The following is a 27,974-nucleotide window of genomic DNA, read 5'->3' as shown; positions in this document are numbered from 1 at the left end:
ATGATACCTGCACATCTGACCTTTTATGTCATTGAGTCATTAATAATATTTGAAAATGTTAGTTTTACAAATCATTTAGGGTCACATATCGTTTGATATCGACTCTTCCTGTACCCACATTCATCACAGAGTACTTGAAGGACTTTGGTTTACGACATGAGGAGATTATACAAAACAAACAAACAAAAAAAAACCCGTCGTCACTCCGCTTGTCATTAGATTGTTGTAAATGATCTCCAACAAGTGATTTGTTCACGGTTTTCCAAACAGCTGTTAATGCAAGTAGCGTAAATTATAGATAGACAACCACGCGTTCCGACATATACGAACAGCGTCGTAAAACGATGATCCGTTGTGGAGCGTACGCCCCGCGCATGCGCAAAGCTGCCGCCACTTCACTTGCTGAGCCAGCTCAGCTGACGCCAGGCAGGCAGTAGCGGCGCATCAGCAACATCTCTCGGCGGAAGGTGATGGCAGACTCTGGAAGTAACGAAGAACAAGTGGCGGTGATCGGCAACACCGACATCACGCCAACGGAGTCGGAGAACAATATCATCAACACGGTAGTACAATTATTTGCTTACGTTTCCATGAAGTACACGTTGAATTCTAAGTTGTCCTTAGCATATTTAGCTAACGGTGTTATGTGGTTAATTCGAACGCCATTACTGACATTTTTCAGTAGAAGCAAAGCTTTTGGTGGTTTCCGCGACGTTTAAAGTTAATACACAACTGCAATGTTAAAAGTGTAACGAATATGTTGCTTTCAAACGGTGTACTACAAACTTCACTCGTGATGCTACATGCTAACTAGCGTGTACATTCGCAGCTGGCGTTAAATGGGTTTTTCCTCATGGCTCAACTTTAAATTCAATGTCCTGTTACTTAAGAGTTTGTTCATTTATTTTTTTTCCACCAGTTTTTGGAAAGGCAGAAATACTGGCGTAAACGAGGAAGTCGTCGGGTCTCGTGACCTGCTTAAATTCTGTCACGGCTTGCACCTTTCAGCAGGGTGTCTAGTCGTTAACACGCCTGTCCCATAGTATGAGGTTGTGGGTTTGAAAATCCACAGGTGTGTAGTTTGTAGGGGTTCTCACACTACGCGACGTAGTACCACATTCCAAAAACATGAATGTTCGGTTTTTTGTAGACTCAAAATTCCTCATAGTTGTGAGTGTGAGTGATTGTCCATATGTACCCTGTGATTGGCTGGCTGGCCAGTCCAAGGTGTACCCCAGTTCAACCGCAACCGACCCCATAACGATGATAAGCGGTGGATGATAAACTTGCACCAGTGTGTTTGATCTATCCATCTTTACTGTCACACCTTATTGTTTTATGATGCAGCAGTTTTGACGCTAAATGTGCATTTCTATGCTGTGCAGATGGTGGAAAAGGGGACGTCGCTGTTGAAGAAGCTGGAGATCAATGTGGCAGAGGCTGAGAAGAGAACGGGCAAGAACACGGTCAACATGCAGGAAACCTACACCGTCTACCTCGTAGAAACACGGTGGGTTTCAGCTATCGGGTGGTACACATGTACCAGTTTTGAACAACCAAACCATTTTTGGCACAGTACCCAAATTGGGTACTGTAATTGCTGTATGTATTTTTTTTTTTCTTCACTAATTAAAATAATTAAAAAAAAATAGTGAATTATTGTTGTTGTCATGTGCAGACCATCTGAAACCGTCCCCAATGTTTCTCCACCCACCACACCTGACACTTTGTGGAGACGCTACAGTGAGTTTGAGCTACTCCGAACGTACCTGTTGGTCACCTACCCCTTCATCATCATCCCTCCGCTGCCAGAGAAAAGGGTGAGTGGACACAGAAATATTCACTCACTCATTCATTCATTCATTCTTGTCCTTTGATGCGTGGATTGTTCCGACTTTAGGCGGAGTTTGTGTGGCACAAGCTGTCGGCCGACAACCTCGACCCAGACTTTGTCGAGCGGAGGAGAGTAGGCCTGGAAAACTTCCTGCTGCGTGTGATGTCACATCCTGTCCTCTGCAAAGACAAGATAGTTTTCCTTTTCCTTACAGAGGTTTGCACTAGTTTTAATATACACAGAAATTCTGACTTTTATTTTTGTATGAGGTGAAAACCTTGCTCTTCGACCTCCAGTTTGGTTACATTGAGAAAAAGTCTTCTGCAAATGTCAACTGAAAACGTCCTGTATTCACCCGTCAAGCATTTTTGTTTTTGTTTAGGAGAAGGGGTGGAGGGATGCAGTTTTGGAGACGGGTTTCCAAGATAAGGTATTGTAATACAAATTCATGAAACACATAGGGAAGTATTTTTCAGAATGATAATTATGATGTCATTTCTTTATTAAAATAATTTTATAATTCCTTCATGTGGGGAATTTGGTGTTATAATTATACAGATTCTAAAACAGGAAATATTTCTTGGAGAAGTTTTCCACAACATTCAAATACATTCAGATGCACCTGTATTACAAAACTCTATCTGAGCTGTGTTGGAAACATTATGAAAAATGATCTTCCTTGTTAGGCGGACTCCAGACTGAAGTCCCTAAGCGCCATGTTCAGAGTCAAGAACCCTGACAAGTAGGTGTCATTTTCTTCAACATTTATTTATTTTTTGTCCACTTCACAGCCTGAGTTACGTTCATATTACCGTTTAAACATAAGAGATACCGACTGGATGTTTTGCTGCATTTTTCAGGCGTTTCACAGCACTGAAACAGTATAGCGACGAGCTGAACACCGCCATCTCTCAACTTCTCAGGGTGAGAGCGGTGAGTGTCCGCACGTGTGTGCTCAACACAAATTGTGATCACGCTATTGCAAATTGTTCTGCGTTGAGGTGACAAGAGTAGTTAGAAGTTGCGCTTACCTGTCATCGAGGTACTGTAAGATATTTTCCATCTGTGCTCTTCATGGTCGTTGTCTGCGTTAATTGCAGAGAGTAGCAGACAGACTGTACGGCGTTTACAAAGTCCATGGAAACTACGGACGAGTCTTCAGGTGACTTGAGTGCTTTTTGTTTCTGCATTATGTATTAGTGCCACCAGGGGGTGCCACATTGACATATTATAAATCTACTGGTTGGCAGCAGTGATTATGTGCTCCACAAGATGTCGTGTTACTGTCACTTGGCTTGATAATTTACAGGAGGCATTTTGTGTGCTGTTGTCATTGTCGTCTCTCCAGTGAATGGAGTGCTATAGAGAAAGAGATGGGAGATGGACTGCAGAGTGCCGGTCACCACATGGACACGTAAGTACAAATTGACTTCCAGCCATCCGTTTTGTCAAGAACTTGACAGGTGAGCTTGAGCCTGTGAATTCCAGAACATAGAGACATTGAAATATTCTCACCAATGGACAATTTTGAGGCTTTAGTCACATGTTTTAGGAATGTGGGAGGATGACATAGTAGAAAGAAAGAGAAACAGAAAGAACCAATTGACATTTAATTAAGTTGAATAGTTTTGTTCTGTTCCTTATGAGGCACAAAATTGACACCATTTTTTTTTTGTGTGTGTAATTTTGGTTGATACATTTTTGATGTGTGGCCAGGTACGCTTCATCAATAGATGACATTTTGGAGGAAGAAGAGCACTATGCTGACCAACTGAAGGAATATCTCTTCTACACCGAGGCTGTACGGTAAGAAAAAAAGTGATTTGGGTGGAAAAAAAATATGATTTTATTTTTTCCCCTCTCAATATTACAGTTGTGATTTAATGTGATTATATTTTCCAGTTCCTTTTATGATTTTTTTTTTTTTAAACAAACACAAGTAATAAGTCTATATTACACTAGGCATTATCAGATTTATTGAACCTAAATGTTTTGGTCTTATAGGTAAGGCTTACCCTGAAATAAAGGTGAATGAACCATGAATTAATATGATTAATATGAGAGACAGTTTATCTACTTCAGTCACCTGAGCTTTTTTTTTTTTTTTTAGACCAGAACTTATCCGGGCATATTAAAAAAATAAAACAAAATTACACATAATGAAAAATAAAGCTTAGCGACCGACTGAAATGAAGCAGCGTCAACCCCCAAAATTGCAGCCTTTGCTATTTGAAATAACTTTGGTTTCTACTGCATTGCAATATAGATTTGACTTGGTGTCATTATTCAGCTCTAGTTCCTTCCTTATGTCCATATTGGGTGTATGTTTCGCATCATTTTATCTGCGTGCTCAGGTCGGTGTGTCGGAAACACGAGCTGATCCAGTATGAGTTGGAAATGGCAGCTCAGGACCTGGCTCACAAGAAGCAGCAGAGAGAAGAACTTGCCACTGGGGTAACAAATAGATTTATGGATGAGGCAAAACTTTTTCTATGCTTCACTTACTTCCTGTATGTGTTTCTACGTTGTAGATGGTGCGTGTCTTCTCCCTGAAGGGGATGACCAGTAAACTCTTTGGCCAGGAGAGCCAAGAGCAAAGGGAGAGCAGACTGGCGGCCTTGGAGCAGAGCATCCAAGAGGGAGAGCAGACGCTCAAGGAGAAGAACGATGAGTGCCAGTGAGCTCATATCCTCATCCTCAACCTTGCTGGCTTGTTCTTATCTTTTATAGAGATGATAAAACGATCCAAGGGCTTCTTCTATTGAGAGCTGTCATCTGTTCTTCTTTTGCAGAGAGTTTGTGCAAACAGCCTGGGAGGACATTGAGCGTTTCAAGGAACAGAAGGACAGAGATCTGCGCGAGGCGCTCATCAGCTATGCCATTATGCAAATTAGCATGTGTAAGAAGGTACGTTTGCTGGTGCACCAGCACAATCTATAGAGGGCCAATACAAGAGTTTTTTTTTTTTTTTTTTTTTTTTTTTTCAGATTTTTCTTCATCTTTATTTTTTATTTTTTTATTCAGTATGCAAAACTGAAACCATAGCAATATATTAAAAATTCTACCTTAATGAAAATCCTGTTAGATTATGGTTAATTCATGCATGAGTTCAACTATGAATTTAGGTAGTTATAGTAACTTGTTTATGGGGTACAAACGGAGGCATATATTTTTTTATGTAGGGTTTTATTCATCTTAAGTTGTTGCCATAATTTTGTTGTGTTGTCGCTGCCTTAGGGAATCCAGGTGTGGTCCAATGCCAAGGAGTGTTTCAACAAAATGTGAGCCACTTTCCAGCCAATCACCAACCCAGCCAAAAAAATAATTGTCCAGCTCAAATGTTCAGCCCGGTACCACACTGTTAAGGTGATGTTCTGGCTAGTCTTTTGGAGATAAACTCTCGTTGTGATGAACCGTTTAGTTCCAGGTTTGGCTACAGTTACTCTCAGCATGAGATTTCATCCAGAGAGCAGGTACTATTAACACGTGACACTTAATACTTAAGTACAAGAGATGTTCGTTGTGGATAACAAAAGTGCATGATGAACTCAAACGTTCGATTTGGGGTTTTTTCCAGTTTAAGTCGGTCGGGGAACCGACGGCTCAACAGACCATATGAGAGAGAGAGAGAGAGAGAGAGAGAGAGAGAGAGAGAGAGAGAGAGCATTTAATCTGATCCACTATAAACTTCTTGAATAAAACCTCAAAGTAACTGAGGTGGGGCGGTTGTGAGAATAAACAAACTGCAATTCATTCTGTCAAATGCATAATCTCGATAAGGCGTCATTACTCAGCTCTGATAAGGAGTAAACGGTAATTTATTTTGACATGTTCTATTGTGCAAGTAAACCACAGTGAGTGAGAGCCACTTGAGGCCCCATTTTGGAGTGTAATGTTTTTGTTTTTTTTTGTTTGTTTTTTGAATGACATCCAAACATGCCACTCCCACTAACTTTTCCATTAAACAGGTTACCAAAGCATGCATGTACTGTACTTGTTGGTCCTTATAATCACTTTGACAAAAAATGGTTAACAGCCAAATAAAATCTGATCAAATTGTGGATCAGAAACAGAATGGTAAAGCTTTTGGTTTGTTTGTTTGTTCATTTTTCTCCCCCAAATGTATTTGTTTCACGGGAGATCATTTTTGTATGTTATTGTAATTGTTGTGGTAAAAACACTAATAAATATTTCTATTAAAAATGTTTTGTAAACATGTTCAAATCCAACACGTTGTATGCCAACTGTTTCAGCGCGCACACACACAACAAATATTTCATTTGTTATGTATGTTAATCTATCATGGTCAACTAACACAGCTTTACTCTAAGAAATTGTATGTGTAGCATTTCCAAGCTGTCGAATGTATTTAAAAGTGATAAACACGTTGGAGGTCACAAATCAGATTATGAAGAAGAAACAGTGCTACAGTGTGAGATATTGTTAGAATATTCGATTTTTTTTTTTTAAACCATTATTACAAAAAAAGCATGACTGCCATTTATATAATACGGTATGTAGGCCTACTCTTTTTTTTTTTTTTTTTTTTTCTTCGCTCCACTGACCAACGCTCAGTTAACCCCAAAATGTTAAAATAATTTATGACCCAGAGACACGTGATTCTGACCTGACTACTGTACTGGTGACGTGTTTCGATTTAAGTAAAATATTGAGTTATAGGAGCGGAACCCTGACGTAAACTGAGGACCGTTGTAGTTTGTAACGCATCACAAACAAATGGTGTTTCCATTTAGAGTCGGTTAAGGTATGTGACATAGACACTATTAAATGTGTAGTTTGGGGGCGACCTGACGGCCAGGGGTCTTTAAATTAGAAAATATTAAATGAGGGGGGGAAGCCGGCTGCGCTCGTTCCTTGTCTGCTTCCCCGGTGTGTCTGATTTTGAGATGGGAAAAGAAAAAAGAAGCCCCGCCCACCCTAATAAAGCCCGGAACCTTCCCTCTTCCAATCGAGACAAAAGAAGCAGAAAGGCGAGGAAGAACCCCATCGCAGCACCTTGGACACGGCTGCCAGCACACGCACACAACCGCACACCCTTCTGAAGCTTTCCACTTTCATTATCCAAGATCCACCATAATCCGGTCCATTCGAACCGTTGAGCGCCGCGTTTCAATGATGTCATACCTGTGGATCCTGCTGCTCTTTGGAGGTTTGTTGGCTGGACGTGTTAACACACAAGGTATGCATGATTTTGAAAAAAAGAAAAGATTTTGAAATTATCTATCTATCTATCTATCTATCTATCTATCTATCTGACCTCACTCTCCATTGCAGTGTTTGTGTGTGGATGTAGACTGTTAACAAGCTCGATTAATAATAACGATAATGAATAAATGGGTAAACCATCAAGGGGCTGTGTTGACCCCACTGTCATTTCCTTAATTCTTTCCAGAAGCATTCGGACAGGTGCATGCATAATTTTTGTTATTCTGTAATTTTGCCACCCCAATGGATTTGAGCTGAAACCATGTGATTGAAATTGAAGTCTTTCAGATGATTCGAATAGGATTTATTATGCAAAAACTGAATTAACCATGAAGGAATTTTAGCTACTTTATGTTACATTTTTCAGGGGTCCAAAGTTAATGTGACATATTTGCAAATGTAACCTTAACATATGTAGCTGAATAGATTGAAATCTGGAGCCTAATGGCATCACTAAATTCAGCATTTTCTCAATCTCCATGGCGATCCCTTTTGCCAGGCGTTCACTGAGTCATTCTGTACTGTATTCCATTTCTTTGTAATTTGCATACAAACCCACTGACCACTTCATTAGGTTACACCCAGACAATAAAATCAGATCCAATACAGGTGTGTCAATCAAGTCGGCCTTTACAAACAGTTTCATATACACTGTCAAACAATCATTAACGTGTATGTTTGTACACGTATTGTAAAGTGGTTTACCTGTAACTGCAGTGGCTTGTACCGAGAGATGTTTCTAGGTAAAGGTAAGCATAATATTGTTGTAAAAATGTGTGAATTATCAACCACACTTTATTTCCACATTTAAAGATAAACTTAGAATTCGGCTCATGAAAATATTTACAATATGTGAATCCTTTAAACGCTAACCTTCGTTAAAAAGTATTTTTTCTAGATTTGCAGTTGGAACTTAAAAATTAAAGGAAACTTTCCATTTTTTTCATATATTAAAACAGCTCCCAAGTGTTTTATATTGCTCATCAAAAAGTACACTTTTCAGATTTCAGACTGTTACTTGAAAGTGGCTCTGGATCTTCGCCAAGTCATGGACTTGACATTTGGTAAATTTGCTGAATTGGAACGTCGCAATTTAGTAAGAACTGCTTGCTCAGAGACAGACAGGCAGATAAAAGATTTACTTGTTTAATTTCACAATTGATGGGTAGCATACACCTTACTAGTATACAAGCCATTACAAAAAAAAAAAAGTTTATTTAATTTTCCAAAAATTAGTTGTGCCAAAATAAAATCTAAAGCGGTTGAATCTCTCCTCAAGATCCTCTGGCGCCCTCTAGTTTAGCATGTGTACCTAATGAAGTGGCCAATGAAAGTGATAGCAAGCTTCTTTTTTTTTTTTTTTTTTTTTTTTATGTGGTTGGGCTTTGATAGACGAATGAGATGTTTGGCAATGCGGCTCTACCGGTTCCCTTTTGGCTTTAAAACCGACAGACAACCAGACGCGCACATGCTCATTTGTATCCCCCCCTCACACCATTTTCTTAACGGCTAACGTGTGTTGACACTGGAACCAGAGAAGTGCTTGCTTAGTTAGCCTGTATGCACTATGTTAAAGATATAAACGTGACGCATGCGCAGGGAGTGTCTATGTAATCAGAGCAGACATCAAGCTGGAGGAAATACCCGACAACTTCACTTCCTCTCCCCTCGGGGTCCTTAGCATATGCGCGTGCGTTATTTATGTTTTTTTTTTTAATTTATGGACAATGTACAGAACATGTCGTCTTAAAAGTGAAATGGAAGGTTCCCCAGCGCTAGATGAAGGTTTGTATGTATAATAACGTGTGGCAGGTGTGCGTATGTTGACACATTCAACTGCCCTCTGGTGTCCGACCATGTACGTGATTGCGGAAAACTGCACTTTGTGTCCCACAAAACACAACAATAGAGAGAAATACCTGACACATCACTGTGTGCGGTCGTATCGGCTGACAGCTCACGCATATCAACACACATTGAGGTGTGATATTACTCAGAGAAAGGTTCGGTTTCTGGTTCAAGTACAAACACCATTTGCAGGTGAGCCATCAAGAAAGTTGGCACTGATGTAGTCGTCTATAGTTTGCCAGCGTGGTGGTGGTAAGCTAGTAATTAGCATGGCTGCCTCACAGTTGGAATGTTCTGGGTAGGGCTAAGTGTAATGGCAAAATAAATCATCACAATTATTATTATTTTTTCCAAATCATCTGATCTTGGTTTCACTTTTACTGTGTATGAAAGGAAAGTAAGACCATCACTTTTTTTTTTATTTTTTTATTTTTTTTACACTTTTATGAAAATGTTCAAATCAAATCTTACTTATTTTTTATTTTTATTTTTTGCTTCATTACAAACAACATGTGACCGAACCAGGAAACGAGCAAACCGTGACATTTTAAATGTAAGCCCGAGGACACTTTGACGTCAATTTCAGCCAACAACAGAGGGCGGTATTGAAAAAAAGTGACTGTTCCCTTGAGATTTATGAAAATGGGTGTCCAGTTACAGGGGAAGTCAGACCAGTAGGCGGGGGGACACCCTGGACTGGTTGCCAACCAATCGCAGGGCACACAGAGACGAACAACCATCCACACTCACACAATTCGGAGCGCCCAATTAACCTGCCATGCATGTCTTTGGAATGTGGGAGGAGACCGGAGTACCCGGAGAAGACCCACGCGGGCACGGGGAGAACATGCAAACTCCACACAGGAAGGGCCGAGCCTGGACTCGAACCGGAGACTCAGACCCACTAGTTACAGGTAAATACGGTATTTTGGTTAAAATTGTGTTAATGGAGTACGAGTTAAGCAGTTTTTATCAATATCAGACCGCGGCCATTTTGCCACTTGCTGTCGAGTGAAAATGACATCACAGTTGCACTTGTCTAAGGTAACAACCAATCACAGCTCAGCTTCAGAAAACAGGTGAGCTCTGATTGGTCGTTGTCTGAGCCTTGAGCAACTGTGATGTCATATTCAGTCGACAAGAGGTGGCAAAATGGCTGCCCTCTGAGATGGATTAAAAACGGCTGGAATTTGCTGCATTAACTCATATTCCACAAATGTAAGATTTAATCAGAATGTCATGTTTAGACGCATTACTGTCAAGAAATGTTTAACGTTGACTTTCCATGGTGACAGTTTAACTAAGGGATTATTTCCTATGGGCAAAGTTTGAATGAATGAAACTAGCCTGCTAGCTGAAATTACAGACGCTGATTCTTAGTGTATGTCATATAGATAGTTTACCCTTGACATCAGGCACCTGTCTGGACACGCCTGAGGCCACCATGTTTAAGGTCAACAAATTGTTTTGGTCTGGTGCTTATTGACCGAGTAGAATGTACTAGTATGCTATGTTAGCATTTAGCCGACAAGTACATTCGAACATATTTGTGAGTACCTTCGAACGTGTTTAAATACAATCGTGTCAGTTCCACATTTCCGTACTATTCTTAATATTTTAATCCAAAATATCAACATGCAGAGATGTATTTTTCCGTATATTATTAACATTGCCATTTGTTCCTCAAGTTAGGCTTCACCTCACTGTTCCGAGTCGATGGTTAGCGTCCGCTGTCCGGGGGTTTGTTGGCTACGGTTTGACATTAGCATGTGGTTTGGACTCGGAGGATCGCGTGCGACCACGCGGAGACGCAGATGAGTCAGAAGCCTCCAGGGAGAGACGTGGCGAGGAAACAACCAGAGAGACAAAAGGAAAGAAAAAGAAGCAGTGAGAACCTTTTTAGATGCAAAACAGAATCACCCTTCAAGTGAAGTAGAACATGTTAACAACATTCCCCGTAAGGCTATACTTTTGTGTATATATTGGCAGCGTTGAGAGGAAGGTAGGGGTGTTAATGGTACCCCTCCCTTTTTTCTTTTTTTTCTTTTTTTTAATGCGTAAAGGTAGTTAGCAAAGGAAGTGATAAATGGGAAAACAATGTTGTCTAAAGTGCCACTAAAAGCAGAATGCTTTTTTCCCCCTTCTTTCTACGAGGGAACTGTGTTTTCCCATTTTATATATATTTTTGCTATTTGATACAAATGACTTTATGTCCCGCCAGTGAAATGATAGAAATATATTTTTTCCGCATGTTTTTATTGACCACAACAAACCATTTGATATGTCTTTTTTTTTTTTAATCAATTATATTCAAATTTTATGATCATATTGAACATATTGCACGTTTCCATGAATTTGCTGTCCACCCTGTCATTATGGGCTAACTCCCCCTCAAAAGAAGCCCCACAATGTTGCCTTTAGCACCAGTATTTCGTTAAAGGTGTCAAAAACAATAGATAGTTAGTGTAAATATTTCACTCATATTCTCTCATTTCCATCATATCATGTGTGTGGATGTTGTCAAATGCAACACGTCCACCCTGTCATAGGTATATCAATTCATATATATTTATTAAACGGTATACTGTACAGTCAACTTGCTAACTGAAACCTGTTGCTTGCAAAGTCAGTGTGCTGACAGGGTGGACATTTTTTCAAAATGTCCACCCTGTCAGCAAGTTCACACAGTTTGCTGGAAAAACAGTGGATAGTTTCAGTGAAAATATTTCACTGATATTTCATCACATTATGTGTATAATTAGATGTTGTCAAATTTAACATGTCCACTCTGTCATAAAGAAATATCCATTGATAAAACAGCCTTTCATAAATGTGAAATATATTTGTTAAAAGGTATAAGGTCAGCTTGCTAACTAAATCATTTTGTAAAGTCAGTTTGCTGACAGGGTGGACATTTGTCAAAAAATATGCACCCTGTCAGCAAGCTCACATTTTTTTACTGTTTGCATGTACATTGTCTGCTTGCAGTTAATTTATATTTAAAAACTTCAATGGAAAATCCCCAAAGGCACCTTATGGCGATATTGAATCAGTTGTCTTTGTAGTTCATCGACTAATGCGACATCTGCTGCCACTAAAACATAATTGTTTACAGTTACTCAACACAGGCGCGAGAATAACCTTTGGCATGAGCCGCATGCTGCTTCACCTCGTCAAAAGACAAAAGACTTTGTCTGCTGACATGTAGCAGCCTGTTCTGGTAAAGTTCCGTTACAAGCTCGTACACGTCTGCCGCCTCATGACTCCTCAAATAAATGATTGAGCGCTTGTGTTTACATTCGGCTCGGCGCCGCGAGGTACGGAAAAACAACCAACAACGTCCTTCTTATCACATTTACTCAGCATGCATGCAGGTGTGCTTTTCGGCTGTTGGTGTGCGGGTGTTTTTTTTTTTTTTTTTTTTTTAACATGCCGCTGATATGTGTTTGTGCATGTTAAGTACTGTAGGTTTGTTTATGCATAGCTTTATTATAATTATTATTTTTAATCTTTGCCGGTGTGTTTGCGCTCTGAGCGTGCCCAGTTGTCTCGTTCTGAGGATTTACGAGGCGACACGCTAACCTTCGAGCTTCAACTGATACACTTGGCAAACAGAGATGTTCTGTTACCGAGCCTGCATATATAATGAAGAGAAGATGAGGAATCGTTTTCCACGACAGTAGTGGCACTTAACTCTTTGGCCGCCAAAAACGTTTAATAACGAGGGCAGTGCAACAAGTGCAGCGCTGCCTGGTCAATGGGTTGTGGAATCAAAAACACCCACTAACTATGGCCAGCAGTTGGCAGCATCGTATCTCTTTTCAATGGGCTGCCGGTGTATGAAATTACAATGAAACATGACGGAATCTGATGAAATACAAGTAGAACGTTTTCAAGGATGACGTGCAAGATCGAAGCCTTTGTCACATTAAATCTAATTCACAAAAAATATTCGTGTCAAAGTCACTGTTGTGGAGAAAATGTATCTTTTCACGAAACGCTTGTTTTCTCATCTTTTCAATTTTCGCTCAATGACACTCAAATTACCTTTTTTTTTTTTTCAAATGGTGATTACTAAAGAAAGAAATAAGGTAGAAACATTTTTCTTTTCTAATGAAAGAATGAAATGTGATCTTTCATGTGGTACCCACCTTGTATATGTATTAAAAACACAATATTCTGTGTGTCTTGACACATGCCTGTCAATATGCATTGACAGATGAGTTAAAATGCTGGAAATCGATGATAATAATAACGTGTGGCGGTAAAAGAGTTACATGAAATCATCATATTCAGTCAATGTTAGTGATGGGACTTTTGGCTCTTTCAGGGGAGCCGTTCATTCAGGAGCCGTTCACGTAAAAGAGCCGTTCAAAATACTGGCTCTTTTATTTTTATTTTATTTTATTTATTTATTTATTTATTTTATTTAGCATTTCAAAGAAATAACATTCAAGATGGAGATGAACGGCTCACGATAAAGACTCGGTTCTCATCGTTCACGTTGAAGAGCCGTTCAAAAGAGTCGATTCGTTCGTGACCGACACATCACTAGTCAATGTATTCATTTGTTTTATATCGTGCTTGTTTGTCCTCTTGCCGAGTGAGCTACACCCTGGACTGGTCGCCAGTCAATGTACACAAACTAATCACGTTTACACTATTAAAAGTCTTTAAGATAACGTGCATGCTTTTGTCATAAGATTAAGTACAAGTCAACCTTTCCCAACAGCAATGTCGCCTCTTGGCTAATGTCACCTCCTTCGTTTACACACACACACACACACACACACAAAAAATAAAACAGTCCCAACGTTCCCGCCCATCAAGCTGCTCGCTTTGCCGTCTCGGCTCCTCGCACGCATCAGCGGAATGTCACAGCGCCGTCTCAAAGACGCACAGGCGCACGCCAAACAAAGACGGGCTCTTCTTATTTTCTCATTAGCGCACACTCGCAATGCCAGAGTGGATGCAGGCTTTTTTGGGGGGGCTGCAGAGGCTGGTTGGATATGATTGATGTCATCCTATTGTGGCTGCAGCAGGAACACATTAGTACAGGGTGGCGTTGTCGGTGTGTGTCAGGGAGGTTGTGCATGTTGGAATATGTGATGAAACCGTTTTTACCTTTCGGGCAAAAGTTTGAAGAAACAGATGGACAACTAATGTAACGGTTATACAAATCCTGTGGCTTATTGAAAACAATGACTATTTTTCCTTTCAGGATCAAAGTGTCATCATAAAACATTGTTTATTGTACCAACCAATTACAGTAATTTTAGATTTCACACTTTATGTACATGTAGGCACTTCTATTTTTAAACAAATTAAATTTTCTGCCCCCTGTTGTTTTCCTCTCAACACAGTGGACATTATTATTATTATTATTATTATTTTAGATGACGTGTCACCAACAGAGGAGGCTGCCGTCCATTCAACCTTGGAGCCCGAAATTGTCGAGCATGCGGACTTGGAGGCTGCTGAAGCTGGAGTAGAGGTGAGGACATGTTGGTTCATTCTAAAACTGAAGACCACTATCTTCCTGAACCCCTAAAAATATAACATTATGTTACAATATTTTATTTCGGCATGCCACTAATGAATATTTATAGAATTGATTAACCTATCAATTATACCATTGATTACTCAAGGTAGTGAGATTTTGGTCCTCTGTTAAATACAGGAAATATTACCTGCAAATGAACCCGAGCCCACTGAAGCAGGATCCCATGAAGTGACTCCAGCTGCAGGGGAAGCAGAACCGGAGGATCCTGCAGAAGATGACTCGCAACCGGACGCTACTGGAGAAGAAGAACCAGAAGGTACAAGTGAAGAGGAAGCAGTGGCAGTTCCAGTCGGAGAAGAAGAAGAAGAAGATGCATCTCCAGAAGGAGACCAAGAAGCTACAGATGAACCAGAACCAGAGGCTGTAGTAGAACCAGCACCTGAACCAGAACCAGAAGATGCAGCAGAACCAGAAGATGCAGCAGAACCAGAACCAGAAGATGCAGCAGAACCAGAACCAGAACCAGAACCAGAGACTACAGCAGAAGGAGAAGCAGAACCGGAGGCTCCTGATTCAGAAGCAGCTCCATCGATCCCAGGTAATAAGAAATGTTCAAACTCCACATGATGGCGATGTTTTGAAACATCTCCTGTCTGCCGCTGCAGCTGGTCCAGAAGATCCAGAATCCGCACAAGACATTCCCGACGTAGATGAACAACCTAGCGCCAGCGATGATGCATCCCAAGCACACGAAGAGGTCAGTTATTGGAAGTATTGGAAGGCTTTCTGGAAATTACAATACAATACAAATTATAAGCTGCATTTTACAGAGGAACTAAACCCGAGATGTGAAAATGTTATTTTCCGAATGTGCACATCTTCTTTGTCAGCTGCGTTTTATGTCACCAAAGTAAGCGCCACTTGTGCTTTGACTGCATTTCTGGTGTATGAGGATTTGTCTGAAGTCCAAGAGTCGCGATATGAAATCAAACATTTTCACAGCGTGGCTCCGAAGATGAAGGCACAGCAGGAGCGGATGCAGCTGTGCCACATGACGAGTCAGCTCATGCGGGTGAGGAGGCGGACGTTGGCACCGAAATAAAGGCTCAGGACCCTTCAGGTGAGGATGCACCGTATTGTTTAGGATGTGTGTATAGATTTGTAGAATTACCCAAGAGTGGAACTGCCAGTGTGGAGTCAATATTTCTCAAGTTTAAACATACTTGCAAGTACATTCAAACGTATTTAATTACATTCAAATATATTTGCACTAGGGGTGTGAATTGCCGAGTACATGACGATTTGATTTGTATCACGATTCATAGGTCACGATTCGATTCGATACCGATTAATCCTGATACAAATTTATAAGTCGTTTGTTGCAATTTTTTTACTCAAATTTAGAAAAATACTAATCAGTAAACTTGTACATATACACTGTAAGATTTGTAGGAAAATGTATTATCGATTCTTTTTTTTTTTTCTTTTTTTTTTTTTAACACCCCTAATTCGCACATATATGTTCAAATGTACTTGCTAATAATACATTTAATGCTAAAAACTTTGCATTTGTTCCCATAATACCACAGGCATTTTGTCACCTGCAAGCACAACATGGATTTAAATACGTTTAAACGTATTTGCTAATACGCTCCGGCATTGTCAGTCAAAAATGTTTATTTCACATTGGCAGTTACACATATTGGTACGTACTGTAATAATGTTTTGTACTAACTAGTAGGATTTTCTAGCAAGGTAACTCAATGTACGTCACATAATTAAAATCAAACAAAAGAGTTAAAGACATTTAAAAGCGAAATAAAAAGTATCTTACTGAAATTATGACCAGTGTAGTGTACAATGCAAGAACAAGATTATGGAAAACATGAAAACAAGAAAGCTTCACCTCTGTGGACGACTTCTAGTCTTCAGTGAATCCAGCATGCATGTTTTGGAATGTGGGAGGAAGCCAGACTGCTTAACGGAGAGAACATACAAACTCTTACACAGGAAGGCCGCAGCCCAGATTTGAAACCAGAACCTCCGAACTTTGAGGCAGACATTCCAAACTCGATATCACCCTTTGACCACCAACTATATGATAGCTTAAAGGTAATGAAAAATAACATTTGTGTTTCTTGCGTGTAAGTTCTTCTTTCTGAATAAGCACTGCATTTTGGCCAGTGCGTCATGCTGTAACGTGAGCCCGTCAATATCCATGGAATAAGTCAAAAATGTTGCGTAATCATTCATTTTGAAACATGTTCGGTTCTCATGCGATCTCCTGTTTCATATTGGGCGCCGACGCCCTGTTTTCTCAGTACATTAATATGAAACATAATTTTGGGAGGTTCTCTTTTCAACACAAATTACGTTGACAGGTTATGAGATGGGTGGCTTGTGGGTATCATTCACCTTGAATTAAGAGTGCTTATGTTGCAAATTGCCTGTGGAGGTATCGCCCTTCGTTTGTCTCAACACGTCTGGTTTTGTTTTTTGGTCCATTTTTAATTCACTATTTTTTTTAATTTTTTTTTTTATTCCACGCCTTGTTCCCACTTCAGTCATTATTCATCTGTTAAATATTAGCACTGTCCTCCCTGATTGGATAGTCTCATTTTTTTGCCAGTTCTGAATAACAATACGGTGGAGCCTTGAAGGTCCAACAGAGTCCCGATGCTGCTTGACCTTCCATTTATGGATCATTTGCAATTATTATTTTTTTAATATATTTTTATATATTTAAAAAAATGTTTTTTTTTAAATACAAACTCAACAACTAAAGGCCTATTTTGTTGTTGTTGTTGTTGATTGGCTCATTGTGTAATTGTGTTGTTGCAGTTGCTATGGTAGTGCATTTGTCCCTTGTCACGATGTTGTCAGTTTCTATGCAGTAGCTACCGCACTGTATGTGTGTCTTGTCACGGTAATGTTAATGTTGTCAGTTGCTATGCATTTGCTGGGGTCATGTATTTGTCCCATGTCACGATAATGTTGTCAGTTACCATGCAGTTGCTACTGCACTGTATTTGTCTTGTCACTGTAATGTTAATGTTGTCAGTTGCTATGCAGTTACAATGTATCCTGTATTTGTCCCTTGTCACGATGATGTTGTCAGTTACCATGCAGTTGCTACCGCACTGTATTTGTGACATGTCACGATAATGTTAATTTTGTCAGTTGCTATGCAGTTACTATGGTCCGGTATTTGTCCCTTGTCATGATGATGGCAGTTACCCTGCAGTTGCTACCACACTGTATTTGTGTCGTGTCACGATACTGTTAATGTTGTCAGTTGCTATGCAGTTGCTATGGTCCTGTATTTGTCACTTGTCACAATGTTTTCAGTTATTATGCAGGTCTAATGGTCCTATATTTTATCACTCTTATTTTGTCCTATAGGTTGGGTCATTGTGATGTCAGTTGCTATGATCCTGTATTTGTCACTCTGATTTATTCATATAGGTTTTTATTCTGTCATATAGAAATGTACCTTGCCCTAGAGTGACACTTTTTTTTTTTTTCTATGCGTCAATGTTTCCAAATTCTGCACCTCAAATGACATTTTTGCCATAATTGTTTTTCGATGTATGTTTGCAAACTCTTACTGTTTATTACTGGTTGGACATGAACTGATGACATTGCGGTTATCTGGCTTAACCCTCATCCAAAAAGAAAGTTGTTTTTCACCCAAGCCTGATTTATAATCAGGATTCACCGCCTGAAACCGAAACTAAATCACCACAAACTGTAAATAATATACCGATGCTACCTTGACCTGCCCTGCCTTACACTGAACGTGCCGTATAAATCTTTCCAGGGTTTTCCCCAAAGAGCGCACAGTGCGAGGCTCTAATGTATTGTTGCTGTGTGATGATATCCTAAAACGCCCGTCATCACCAGTTCACACGATCGCAGTCAACGCCCTTCGCCGTTATTATTATTATTACGGGCCCGTTATTGAGCACAGCCCTGCGAGGCTTTTTACTTATAGCCGTGGGGGGAATGACATGATGATAGACGGGTGAGGTTGCTACGGTGACGGTGGGAAGAGACTCCTTCATCTTGCCGGGGTCGGGGGGGGGGGAGGAACATCTGGACAATATCCCACTTGGGTGGAGATGGATGAAAAGTGACCTGCAGGGATTCATTTCGCCTTTGGCTCACCGGTTTGTGTGTGTTTTGTCAGATGGAGGCTTTAACTTGGAAGACGCTCTGTCACAAGGTGATGCGCGGGACACGCCAGCCCACTCGGGGAGGAGCAACAGTGCTGGATCAGTGGGTTAGTAGCATGCATCATACACTCTCAAACTGATTCACATCATCTTGAATTGAATCGTCGAACTGAATCAAATCGATCGACCTTGCGTATCTTTCTCATTGTTGCTCGATCAAAAGCCGTATCAAGTTGTCTTTTGTGGAGAGATGCGCACACCTAATGTATATACATATTTGTTCCAAGTTCTGGGCCACCTCAAGTCAGTTTATTTTAGTTAACCTATATGAAGGATCACAAATGAATCCAAAGTTTTTTTTATTCATAAAATATGCATGCTTTACCTGAAACTTGAAAGTTATACTTGCACCCAAAAGGTCCTCAGGGCATTACAGTGTGATTTAACACATCTTACTAATACTTCCCACGCAGTGCTTTTACTTTCCAATTTTCACAATAATGTGGGAACAAGAAGTTTTGTTTTTTTTTTTCCCTCTCCTTAAAGACCTTTTATTCTCCACCTGAAAGCTGAGTCATCCAGGTCAGTTTAATCATTGTCATCGAGTGGAAAGCACCCTCACTCTGTCATTAGTGGCTTTGTGGGACAAGTTGAAGCTGGTACGAAGGCAGTCATGACGACACATGCACACGCAAAGGACACAACAAGCGCTTGAATTTTTAGACTTTAACTGACCTTAACATCTTTTTTTTTTTTTTTTCCCTTCTCCGTAGCACATGTTGCCGAGGCCACAGCAGAAGGTAAGCGGTCCCCCGTTCGTATGCAGTGAACAAACAAAATCATTGGGTCATCATTAGATTTATGTTGAGTGGCACCTTGACTTACGAGTGACCCGAGTGTTTTTTTTTGTTTTTTGTTTTTTTAAAGCTACAAGCCATCTTTACTTTTTTAGTTGCAGGCACCCAAACACAGACAAGAAACAGAGAGTCTTTATATACAAAAAAAAAAATACAAAGTAACAACAGAGAACGGGGCTGAATTCAGATGGCCTCAAACAAAACATCTGATGGAGAAACCTTGATGGACCACATGCTTGCATGGAAGAAACCTCAACGTGCTGAGAGAAACCTCGGCTAAGGGACCTCGACATACTTACAAAAGTGTCATTCAGTAATTCACAATTCTATTCTAACTGCATATCAGCTGAGACCATCATCATAAGGGACATAGTAACTGTATATGACAAGACAAATTAAGAGTGGGTAATACCTCATCGAACATTCTCATCATAAGGGACATAGTAACTGTATCAGACTAAGTGGCTAATACATCATCATACGGGGCATAGTAACTGCATATCAACTGAGAACATCATAAGGAACATAGCAACCAACGTCATCATCAGGGACATAGTAACTGTATAAAACTAGACAAATTAAGAGGGACATAGCAACTGAGAACTTCATCATCTCCATCAGACTAGACAAGCTAAGAGTGGTTAATACATCATCAGGCATTATAAAGGACATAGCAACTGCATTGCAACTGACATATCATCATAAGGGACATAGTAACTGCATAACACTAGACAAATGAAGAGTGGCTAATGCAGAAACAAACATTATCATCATAAGGGCCATAGTAACTGGCACTGCATAGCAACTGATAACATCGAGATTATAACACAATGACCCCATGACCCAAGCCCAAAATACAGTCTAAACAGTTTTGAGCATGGTCACAGAAAAAAAATGAATTGTAAGTCAAGGCAACACTGCATAGACAAGTTTGTCCTTTTTAAAAAAAAAAAAAAAAAAAAACATTGTAAAAATCCATATTGGCCACAGCCAAGATTTTAAGCAACATTTTAAAATCACTGCTACACTAGTGTAAACAAGAATTTGATCTCTTTTCATTTTTTTTCCATCAGACGCTGATAATGAAGGTGAGTTTTGCGTGTGTGTGAACACAACCAACCACCTGTGTATTTCCTTTTTTTTTTTTTTTTTTTTTAAACTGCATGACAACAGCGTTAAACAATTTCCCCAAATGGGCTTCTCATAATTATAGTCCAACAATAACACCCTTTAATACATCATTTCAATGATAAATCAACAGGCTGTTCACAAATGGATGAATTTACTGTGTGCCAATTGTGCAACACAGACTTTCGCTTATCGTCGAAGCGCTTCAAGCCAACGCTTTCCCTCCAACATGTTGCAGCAAGCACAGAACACCAGAGCTAGCGTAAACCATTCTGCTACCAGCGACATTAGCTCGTCTCACTCACTTGAAAGATGAGAAGAAATCCGGGCAGTCCTGATAATAATCCTCATTGTTTTGCTGTACAGTATGTGCCTTTGTCTCGTTCTTCGAACGATCAGCACAGAAAGTCCAACCGACCTAAAGCAATTACTGTAAAACGGTCGTTATGCGCCGCTTTAGCATAACTTCCTTGACAGCAATTATTCCTATTTTCCTACGAGCCCGTGCTTTGTCGCCGTCATGTGACTTGTTAGTCACCTTGTTACAGAAAGAAACAAAATATTGGCGGTCCATGTAGTATTTGTAATTAGTTCACTGTAATTTGTTGCTAGCATTAGCATTAGCATTCCTCATCCGAAGCGGAAATGTTTTGGATTTGTTTTGGCAACAATTTGAAAGTGCGCAACTGACACCCACGTGACTTACAGTAACGTTCACGTATGCACACGAAGTCCTCTGTTGACATTTTCGATGCTACGAACGTCGCTAAATGAACAACTTTGCGTTTGCGCAGTAGCGCAAGAATATGATTTCACGTGACACAAAAGGCGCACTCAGTCACCTCTGTACTTTGTTTTTTTCCATATATTTGTTTCATTTTTACGGCCAAGAGGTGTTTTTCATATAAGTATTTATTGTAACTAGACTAAGTGCAATTTCTGGAGAAATTGCGTGGGAATGTTGAAAGCTGAATGCTAATAGCTGAATGTTAAGATTTGAATGCATGTGAAATGCTCATGAAGTAAATTGAAAGATAAATTATGAAATTATAACCTCCTGGTTACTGGACAATGCGCTTTACCAACTCTGCCAGTATCAGACACCTTGTAATGATACGTTATATGTATAGAAGTGGGCGTGGAAAGTGATACTTGGAAAAAGTTCAATGACTGTCCCATTGACAATGAATGGGGAAAAGTTGATCTTAAATGTTAAATTGTGCAAATACTGTAAGTAATGTGGAATCATACGATATATGAGGCGTGAATTTTTAAAACTAGTTGAAATTTGAACAATGTAAATTGGAAGTATTATGTGGGAGTTGTTACGCGGCAAAAAAAAGTGTGGAGAATAAAAATCACAATAACAAATGTGGGAATGCTGAAGCATCCCAACAATGATGATGACAAATGCAGATAATGACACAAACATTTGTACTTTTTAAAAATGTGATTACAGTATTTACAAATGCTCCAATTTTATTTATTTATTTTTGTATTTATGTATTTATTTATTGAGCAATCCAAACATTTCCTCCCAAACGGTACGAGTCCCTTTCATGCATTGTTGACGTGTATAGTGCGTCGTGTTTTGCAAAAAAAGCTTTGAAAATGGCTGCTCTAAATAGGCCACAATATTAGGTACACCGCCAACTTCAGAATCACAGTTTCGCTCTGTATCAGACATCACGATGCGTCACCTGTGCGTGCGTGTCGTGACTCATCACACCCCCACGTGCATATTTGACTTAATTTCTTTTCTGACTCATCGTGTCAAACTGTTTTTAAATGGCCGCCTTTATTCCTTTCTTTCATTCCCTCACTTCCCCTCTTTCCACCCAGACATCCTTTCCCCGCCTTCATTGTGTTACTATGGCGCAACAACATCCTGCCGTTTAATGGGGCGGGGCAAAAAAAAATAAAAAAAATTCAACAATAAGTCAAATTATGCAGGTTTAATATTGAGTCAGGCAAGCGCGTTGGATATACACTGTGTGTGACTAGGCATGAAAATTATTCAGATCAGTGTTGCCATGGTAACCAGGTCGCAGCTGCAGACTGAGCTATGTCGCCACTGTCAATGTTTTTATGGGTGATAATTACAGCATAAGAGCGATAATAAGTACATTCATCATGTTCTCTCTCTCACACGCCGACTAACACGGGAAACATTTTCATTGAGATTTTCTCGTCCACCTGAAACTCACAGACACACATGGAATTCAAACACATTAACTTAACGTCTAATAAACTATAGTAATCAGCGTGGTATGTGGCCATACAAGACAGACACCGTTAAATATGAAAGACAAAAAATGAATTGCAGACATTGTGCAATTACTGCACTGCAGCTGTTTTCAAACGGACTTCATTTAATTTAATTTTTTTTAAATAAATTCCATAGCTTTATTTTGGATTGGTGTTATTTTTTATTATTATAAATAACAAAATTAATATTATTAGAAATAATTAAATTATTTAACATGTAAATATAAAAAAAATATTAAAATTGTGTATGAAATATAATTTAAAATATATAGAATTAAAATTAGTTTTGATTTATTATATTAATTAAATTGCATTCATGTATAATGCACTTTTACACATGTTAATTAAATATATTAAAAATATTAAATAAATACCCTGGATTGGCTGGCAAGCAGTTTTTTTTTTCAAAAATGACTAGAGAATGTAAATAATTGCTTGCTTCATTCATTGATTTTAGTGTAGTTAATAAATTAAAGTAAAAAAAAAAAAAAAAAGAATTTCAAAGTGGCACTTTTTCTGTATGCGGCCCTCAAATGAAAAACTGCCCTGTTGTCGACTGTACTTAGCGTTTTAATTTTTCAAAATATCACCCAAATATTCTATTTTTACTCTTCTTTATGTCATTTTCTTCTGCATAAATGACCACACCCAGAGACACCGGAGGCTGCCATGATTGTTGTTTGAATACATTTGTTTGTGGCTTTTAGAATCTGGCTCGGGCTCCTTGGCGGCCATTTTGTGCGCCGTGGGTGTGGCCGTGGTGGGAGCAGGCACCGCATATTTTACCTACCAGAAGAAGAAACTCTGCTTCAAGAATTTGCATGGTACGGACATCGGGACTGATGCAATAAATAGAAATATAATGTAACATGCATTTGAAGTAGCTAGTCTGAAAGAACTTGTCCAAGCATGATGTGAAACAAGATGTTTTTCTGCAAAGTCAGGTGGGAAAAATGGTGTTATCACCATCATCTTAATACTGTCAATTCAGCATCTTTGTTTATTTACTGTCAACTTGAACAGTTCATTCGGTGCTGTAGCAAGAGTTACCAGCATGCACACGCAAAAGAAAAAAAAAACAAATAAAATAACAGACAAAATAGGGAAAGACCAATTGTATGGATTTGTGAAAAAAAACATGAGCTTGACCATATTTGGACGTACATGATTTCTGCCTGACTTTGACAGCACGCAAGTTCACGTGAGGTCATTGCAAGCACTGTAAAGACGTTATTTCGATGTGTCCCGATGAGAAGGGATTTGATTGGCTAACTGTTTTTCAAAGTGACACGTGACGTCTTTGTCCGCCTCTTGCAGAAGAAGACCCCGAGGCCGCGCGCAAAGCCGACGCAGGCGAGGCTCAGTCGGACCCTCAAGGTACAGCATACGCCCACACAACCAATATTTAGCTGTGCAATATTTATTTATTTTTATGTATTTATTTATTTATTTATTTTTAACAGCGTCTTTTTTTTTTCTTTCTTTTTTCTTTTTTAACAGTCCTTAGCAACCTGCTGAACTCGCAGAGCTGAGCTGATCACGTGACCCGACTTGGACCAACCACAGTCGAGCAAAGTGGCAAGCTCACTGTTAGGCTTTTTCTACTGTGGAGCTGCATTACTGTGAGGCCCCCATTGGGGGCGCTGTGTGTCTGTCTGTGTATGTGTGCGTGCGCGTCCGAAAGACGGTCTCAAATTGTGTATGCGCGTGTTTTCGTTAGCACAGCATGTGGGGAAAGCGACAAAGCAACTTTTTGCAGATGACAATTGGCCAGACGTTCGTTTGTCTAAACTTGATACGATTTCATGACCGAAATACTTTTTATAATTTTATTGGGACACGCCCATTCATTTATAGGAATTGAAAAAAAAAAGAAAAAAAAGAACACTGTGACTGATGTCTTTTTTTTTATGTCAATTCTATTGTTGTTTAACTATTTCAAACCAGCCACAATATTCACTTAATTGAATAATAATTGATAATTATGTAATAAAGCTGCTCACAAAAAGAAGTTAGATAAGAATTTGTGATCATAAATGTTGAACTTGTTCAATATGTTGTTGGCAAATTGTGGTGGAAAAATCACTTTGTAGCACACCTTACATCGCAGGATAATCGTTTAAAATAATTTTTCTGAGATCACCGAAAATCAGGCCTTCGCTCACATCGTTCCAAAGGGAGGAAAAATGATCAAATTTGGCCCGATTATCGGCATGCGTGAATCCCTCCTGATATGAACGAACAAGATCAGATCATGTCAAGAAAAATCATAAAATGCAAAGTAGTCAGTGGAGGGAAAATGGGAAGTTGTGACAATAATAGGTGAGGTATGATAAAGAAGGAAAAAAATAAATTTTTGGCCTCGGGGCCCTTCCGCAATGAGCAAAAGTATCAGGACTGATTCGGGTTTGGCAATGGCTCCTTTTCTCTTCCAGAATATCGATTGATGATTGTGGACTTATTGGCAACATCCCCACCCCAAAAGAAAAGAAAAGAAGTTGTTAACAGCCTCGCATGACGTCCCAATACTTTTGCTCATGTAGAGGTGTATTTGAAGAGGTGTTCAAAAGTCCATAATAGCGTTTTAGTGGCTTTGGCCAAGTGTCACTGTGAGTTTTGTACTTCTAGATGTTGTCAGTCGAGTTTTTCTTAGAGTGCCTTCATTGTCCCGGTCTGGCTTGTCCCGTGTGCGGACGCACCGAATGTCTCCTCAACATCCACTTTTTTTTAACGAGATGCTCACTTTAATGTTTGGGCCTGAAGCACTCTTATGAGCACTCACAAGTCACAATACTCGCAGCCATTTTCACATTTCGCAATCCCGTTCGCTCTTTTACTGGATTTTGACTGACTTTTAGGGCAAATTTTCCCACCAGAAAAATTGAGAAATTTTGTCATTTATCTCATTAAATAATTGTGGTTGACATACTGCTAACTTTATTTGAAATGAAATAAATTACACATGCAGATGTAATTAATTAATATTGTGGCCAGTGAGTGCATTGTACAGTGTCTACTACTACCTACGACTCTTTAGTCTGTTCAAGCCAGTTGTCTTTTTCTACCATAATCACTTTTTTTTTTTTTTTATATATATATTTAATCCGATCCAATGTCTGTTGTGAGGTGCCTCAGATTGATTGTTTTTTGTTTTTTTAATAGCGTGTGTATTAGTGATCGTTATTGTGGAGAATTGCCACATCGACAATGATTGATTATATACTGTAGCACAAACTACTAACTTCTGAAGGCCTTTTTTTTTTTTTTTTTTTCTGTTGCCTTACAGTTGCTGTGTTCCCTTTAATTCTTGCTTGCTGCTTATTGGTTCAATAGGGTGTTGTCGTAAAAAGCGCCACACGGCTGCAATACCGTACATGACAGAGGCTGTCACGAACAGTCTGGCCACAATTATGTGTGATATCAGATATTAATTCATGACAATGTATGAGCCGGACGCTGCTGAATGTCTCATCAAAGATTTGTTTTAAAATGCCTTGATTATAATCGCAATAACAAGGGATGGGCTAATTTGAATACATTTTCATAATATACCGTTGGAAATAATGAAATGATCAATGAATGATCATCCGTTCACAAAATTGTATTTTGAATTTTAGTTTATTTCATTAGTTTTAGTGAACTAAAATAACCTTGAATAGCACCTGTGTTTTTCAACACCCTCCCTTCTTACTTTGACCATCTCCAAACATTTTTGTTTTTATTTCATTTGAACTGAGTCAAATGCCGTTTTTAGCATATGTCGCGGGCCACTAAAAAAAAACAAAAAAAAAAGGATGGCGGGCCGCAAATGGCCCCCGGGCCGTAGTTTGGACACCTCTGTTATATACAGTGCCTGTCTCTCGTCTCAGATATAGCATAAGGCTACATTCAAATCTTATTAGCAGTTAGAAAACTGCAAACTCCTTAATTGATAGTTCCTCATGATGAATGAATCAGTTATTATGCCCATCCCTACTTGCCACTAGTAACTCATTCACTGCCATTGACGGAAAAAGACGTCAATGTCAAATTTTTTGCTGGCCTGGCAGTGAATGTGTTAAATAGAAGTCTGTCAGCCAAGAATGTAAGCACATTGGGCTTGACTTTGTTACATCATCAGCGGACCAGTCCTGCCTTATCAGCACATCTGGATTAGGAGAAGCAACAAGGTTATATGAACACAAATCTCTGATTTCCATTAAAAATATTGAGACATATCATTTCTTTTCTATGACTATTCAGCGTGTTTGTTTTTTAATTAAATGTAGGATCTGTATACTTCATGTTTGTCATCAAGCACTTGTGTAAATAATGTTGGAAGAGGTGAATTAAAACAAGCAGTTTCGGTGGGAGTCGGCTTGTCTGTTTCATGTTTGTGTGTCAATTGCTTTTTCAGCACCTGTGAGATGTTAGTTAAGTCATAAAATGCAGGGAGGAAGGTTGAAAAAAAAAAAAAGGCAAGCGGTAAGTAATGGTTGGAAATGTGAAATGTTTGACTTGTCAGGTATTTGGAGAGACACCTGCATACTGTCTGATTGATGGTGACAGCTCAATAAAGGGTCAAAGTTAATTATTAGGTAATGTAAAACATTGCCATACATTTCCTGCATGATTATTCACATTACGTTTTACAGTGTAAAAAAATATATATATATATTGTTAATGCTGTGTATCAAACACACTCATTTTTTCCATATCAGAAATAATTCAAACAGAAGTTCAGTGGTGCCCGGATTTACAAATTGTCAATATCTAATCATCTTTCCCCGTATAAGCAGTGTTGCCGGTAACGCATTACTCAAAAAAAGTTGCTTTCTAAAGTAACTAATAGTCTAACGCGTTACTTTATTCTACAAAGTAGTCTGATTAAAGTTACTGTCCAGAGAATCAATGCGTTACTCCACATTTTCATGAAGAAGGCAAACTATCTCACTGTTGTAACAGTCACAAACAACTACTGCTAACTACGAAGATGAGGCAGAAGTCATTGATCACCACACTGAATTCAGCCATGGTCTGGTCATGAATGGTTTGCACATTCAAAACAAAAGTGATGATACTTTTACTACTAGTTTTATTAACCAACAGGCACACAACACAGCAAAAAAAGTGTGCATTATGGACCATAAAAGTGG

General features: G+C 39.2%; 2 protein-coding genes across 5 annotated transcripts; both read left to right on the top strand.

The window, feature by feature from the left end:
* The first annotated feature begins 357 nt into the window (after window positions 1-357).
* Window positions 358-6,063, top strand: snx4 (sorting nexin 4). The gene is made up of 14 exons (XM_077536542.1): window positions 358-563; window positions 1,386-1,510; window positions 1,679-1,820; window positions 1,901-2,050; window positions 2,217-2,264; window positions 2,521-2,576; window positions 2,695-2,767; window positions 2,935-2,996; window positions 3,183-3,248; window positions 3,551-3,640; window positions 4,189-4,288; window positions 4,366-4,511; window positions 4,627-4,741; window positions 5,072-6,063. Exons 1-14 carry the CDS (start codon window positions 471-473, stop codon window positions 5,117-5,119), a joined length of 1,314 nt encoding a protein of 437 aa, XP_077392668.1. The 5' UTR covers window positions 358-470; the 3' UTR covers window positions 5,120-6,063.
* A 740-nt stretch (window positions 6,064-6,803) lies between these two features.
* LOC144030016 (uncharacterized) lies at window positions 6,804-27,191 on the top strand. Of its 4 annotated transcripts, none has more exons than XM_077535896.1 (11): window positions 6,804-7,034; window positions 14,305-14,402; window positions 14,589-15,009; window positions 15,077-15,168; window positions 15,414-15,531; window positions 18,601-18,693; window positions 19,360-19,386; window positions 20,517-20,531; window positions 23,547-23,663; window positions 24,157-24,216; window positions 24,340-27,191. In XM_077535896.1, the coding sequence occupies exons 1-11, from the start codon at window positions 6,968-6,970 to the stop codon at window positions 24,369-24,371; spliced, it is 1,140 nt and encodes a 379-aa protein (XP_077392022.1). In that variant the 5' UTR covers window positions 6,804-6,967; the 3' UTR covers window positions 24,372-27,191. The 4 variants fall into 4 exon arrangements, with proteins under 4 accessions (XP_077392022.1, XP_077392025.1, XP_077392024.1 ...); XM_077535898.1 differs by lacking the exon at window positions 6,804-7,034 and adding an exon at window positions 8,545-8,845; XM_077535897.1 differs by lacking the exon at window positions 6,804-7,034 and adding an exon at window positions 9,741-9,822.
* The last annotated feature ends 783 nt before the right edge of the window (window positions 27,192-27,974 follow it).

Source organism: Festucalex cinctus, chromosome 11 (genome assembly GCF_051991245.1).
Source record: "Festucalex cinctus isolate MCC-2025b chromosome 11, RoL_Fcin_1.0, whole genome shotgun sequence".
Classification (NCBI taxonomy): Eukaryota; Metazoa; Chordata; class Actinopteri; order Syngnathiformes; family Syngnathidae; genus Festucalex; species Festucalex cinctus.
The sequence above is the reverse complement of the archived record's forward strand: the minus strand, read 5'-3'. Positions and strand labels throughout refer to the sequence as shown.

Coding starts and splice junctions, on each gene's coding strand:
- snx4 (XM_077536542.1), top strand. CDS start 471: ATGGCAGACTCTGGAAGTAACGAAGAACAAGTGGCGGTGATCGGCAAC. Junction 2,265..2,520: donor AGACGGGTTTCCAAGATAAG/GTATTGTAATAC, acceptor CTTCCTTGTTAG/GCGGACTCCAGACTGAAGTC. Junction 2,577..2,694: donor AGAGTCAAGAACCCTGACAA/GTAGGTGTCATT, acceptor TGCATTTTTCAG/GCGTTTCACAGCACTGAAAC.
- LOC144030016 (XM_077535896.1), top strand. CDS start 6,968: ATGATGTCATACCTGTGGATCCTGCTGCTCTTTGGAGGTTTGTTGGCT. Junction 15,169..15,413: donor CATCCCAAGCACACGAAGAG/GTCAGTTATTGG, acceptor ACATTTTCACAG/CGTGGCTCCGAAGATGAAGG. Junction 24,217..24,339: donor GGCTCAGTCGGACCCTCAAG/GTACAGCATACG, acceptor CTTTTTTAACAG/TCCTTAGCAACCTGCTGAAC.